Genomic DNA, 2795 nt, shown 5'->3' with positions numbered 1-2795 from the left:
ATGAATGCAGCGTGGGGAGCGAAGGTCCATTCTCTTGAGAGAGGGCACTTGCATGGGAGAGGTTTTGGTGGGACCGGGGTGTCAGATGCGTACAGGGTAGTGGTCTGGATACCCGCAAAGCTTCCCCTTGGTTTACGTTCGATTTGCGGGATTTCGGATACCTAGACGCATCCGCGGATTGATGGATTACAACGTCGGATGGCAAAATGTGTCCGGACAATTCGGTCTGAACATTTGAGGGCATTTTGAGGGTCACATTGGAGATACCCTTTTTCATATTTAACTTTTGGGGAATGTACGAGAGATGCTCTCAGAATCAGTTCACATTGTGCTTTTGTGTTTCAGCATCCGGCTCCGGGACCTTGCTTACAATGTTGATTTTTTTTTCCTAGTCTGTTCTTTCATGTTGCTCCACAGTCTGTCCTTTAAGTATTTGAAAGCCTCATTTTTCTAAGCACCTACATCAAAAGGCATACCTAGGTACTTTTCATTGAGACTCTTTGTTTCGACATTTAGCAAAATCTTAATTTCCTTTTTGGTAGTGGTTGTGCATCCTTTATTGATAGGGTAGAAGATTTGCTAGAATTAATATATGCTGGCCAGAAGCCTAGAAATAAACATCCAACTGGTTGACGCTCGTCCGAACACCATTAGACTTTAAGAACAATAAACTGTCATCTGCAAATAAAAGATGGTTAACAGATGATGCCAATGGCGCTACTTGGATCACACCAATCTAAGACGGCTGAACTCTGGATTTAAGGAGGGACAAAAGGCCCTCTGCCAAAAAAAGAATAGGAAAAGGGAAATTGGATCTCCCTGTCGGATCCTCTGGATCGTTTGTTTTCTTCAAGTTTCTTACCATTGAACAAAACTGAGTACGAGACCAAGTTGACAAGACTCATTACAATGTTCGCCCAACGCTCAGAAAATCCTAATTTGAGCATAATTGCCCTCAAAGTAGTCCCATTCAACCCTGCCATAAGCCTTCATCACATGAAGCTTAAGGGCACAATGACAACACTTAACAGCTCTGTTTCGCTTCATAAAGTGCAAGCACCCAGAAGCCACAACAATATCATCCGTTATCAAACGTCCTGAAACAAATGCAGACTGCTTAGCTGAAATGGTATCTGGGCGCACCACCTTTGATGCAATTTTGTATAAAACATTGCATAGTCTTAGGGGGTGGACTTGGGTTAACAGAGTCGGAATTTTTTACCTTAGGAATTGGGCTCACAACGAAGGTACTCGCTCACGGGCATGCTCACATGGGCCGCCGGAGAGCTTGGTAGACGTACGTGTGCGCCGCGAGGATGGGAGGGCGGTGGGAGGGTCACATGAGGAGGCTCCTGATGACAGCGGCCTGCTCGGCGGTAACGGCATCGGAGGCAAGCAGCGCGGCGAGCGTCTCGCTCAGTTCATCCACCTCCCGGTGCAGGCTCCGGATGTAGCTGCACGTCTCCTGCAGCACCCTCGCCGCCGACCCCTGAAACAGCACGAAAGCTAACTCACATCAGTGACTCCGGCCATGCACGGTTGCACACTGCACTCACGCGTCGCGATCAGCTGACTATTCATGGAAAAGCAGCTACTAAAGCAGCCACTACCACTTTGGGTAGGTAGTATTTACCCTGTGAGCGCCATTGCGAGCTTGGGACTCCGGGAGCGCCGCCTGCAGCTTGGACAGCAGCTCGGAGATCTGCTCCTCCGAGATAGACGGCGAGCTCCCGGAGCGCCGCGTGCGTGATCTCCGGCTGCTCGACGACATGCTCGATCGCTTTCACTCCACCCTCGCGGTATGTATGTACGTATCAAGCTGTAATTGTGACCTGAGAGTGCCCAAACACAGCTTGCAGAAGGAGATATGGCTTTGCTAGCTAGTATCAGGCTAACGGTTGGGTGAGTGTAGCTGCTAGCTTGTTGCTTGCTCTCTGGAGCAGCCGAGGCGAGAGCTATATATAGCGGGCGCTGCCGGTCCGAGAAGCAGCTAGCAGAGCGAGGATGGATGAGAGAGGGGAGGAAGCTAACTAGCTTAGCTTAGCAGGTGGTAGGAGGATGAGGAGGGAGCTAGTTAGGAAGAGAGCGAGGGCTGTAAATGCGTGACAGGGAGAGACGACATGGTGAGCCATGGAGAGCGGCATCACCACTCTACTACCAGTGGTACTGAGTGGTACTCCCTCCGTTCCAAAATACTTCCTCTGTCTTAAAATATAAAAACGTTTTTAACACTACACTAGTGTCAAAAACGTTTTTATATTATGAGATGAAGGGAGTAGATGACTCAACTAGTACAAAGTTGAGTCATCTATTTTGGAACGAAGGAGTAGTGTTCTCGCAGCCGAGGTGAGTATACTATAGCGGGAGTAGACGGCAGGATCAATTGGGGGTGCGCTTGGGCCATAGGACGTACGAGATCGATCCAGTAAATGCTTGTTTATTGGTTCTGCTGGTAGCAAAGTACGTATTAATTAACTTGTGTGGCCTCTGGATTTTGTCTGCACTGTGTGCGGCGGGTTTGGTTTACACATGGGGGAGTGTGGAGGTTTCTCTAGATCTGCATGATGCATGCCGAGCACACATGCACGGGCATCGTCCTGGATATATAGATTAAGCGATCATCGGTGTCTCCTAGTGCATAATCACAGATTAATTAATAACTACTATATATATAATCATATATATCGACGGACAAGGCTTGGTTTGTGAATGCAAATTGGATTTTACGGTGTATCTATGTCTATGTCGATTGCGTTTTTTTTTCAGTCACAACTGACTCGGAAAATGAATCTTAG

The 2795-nt window shown here is 47.9% G+C and overlaps 1 protein-coding gene across 2 annotated transcripts; it reads right to left on the bottom strand.

The window, feature by feature from the left end:
* Window positions 1–657: 657 nt before the first annotated feature.
* LOC125534346 (transcription factor ILI1-like) lies at window positions 658–2144 on the bottom strand. 2 transcript variants are annotated; one of them, XR_007294458.1, is made up of 3 exons: window positions 1634–2142; window positions 1223–1489; window positions 658–1097 (listed from the first exon to the last, which is right to left on the bottom strand). XR_007294458.1 is itself a non-coding variant. In XM_048697598.1 (2 exons), the coding sequence occupies exons 1-2, from the start codon at window positions 1769–1771 to the stop codon at window positions 1337–1339; spliced, it is 291 nt and encodes a 96-aa protein (XP_048553555.1). In that variant the 5' UTR covers window positions 1772–2144; the 3' UTR covers window positions 1112–1336. The 2 variants fall into 2 exon arrangements, 1 of the variants encoding a protein (XP_048553555.1); XM_048697598.1 differs by lacking the exon at window positions 658–1097 and having other exon boundaries at window positions 1112–1489; window positions 1634–2144.
* Between the last annotated feature and the right edge of the window lie 651 nt (window positions 2145–2795).

This window comes from Triticum urartu, chromosome 2 (genome assembly GCF_003073215.2).
Source record: "Triticum urartu cultivar G1812 chromosome 2, Tu2.1, whole genome shotgun sequence".
Lineage (NCBI taxonomy): Eukaryota > Viridiplantae > Streptophyta > Magnoliopsida > Poales > Poaceae > Triticum > Triticum urartu.
Note: the sequence above shows the minus strand (reverse complement) of the source record. Positions and strands in the feature narration are given on the sequence as shown.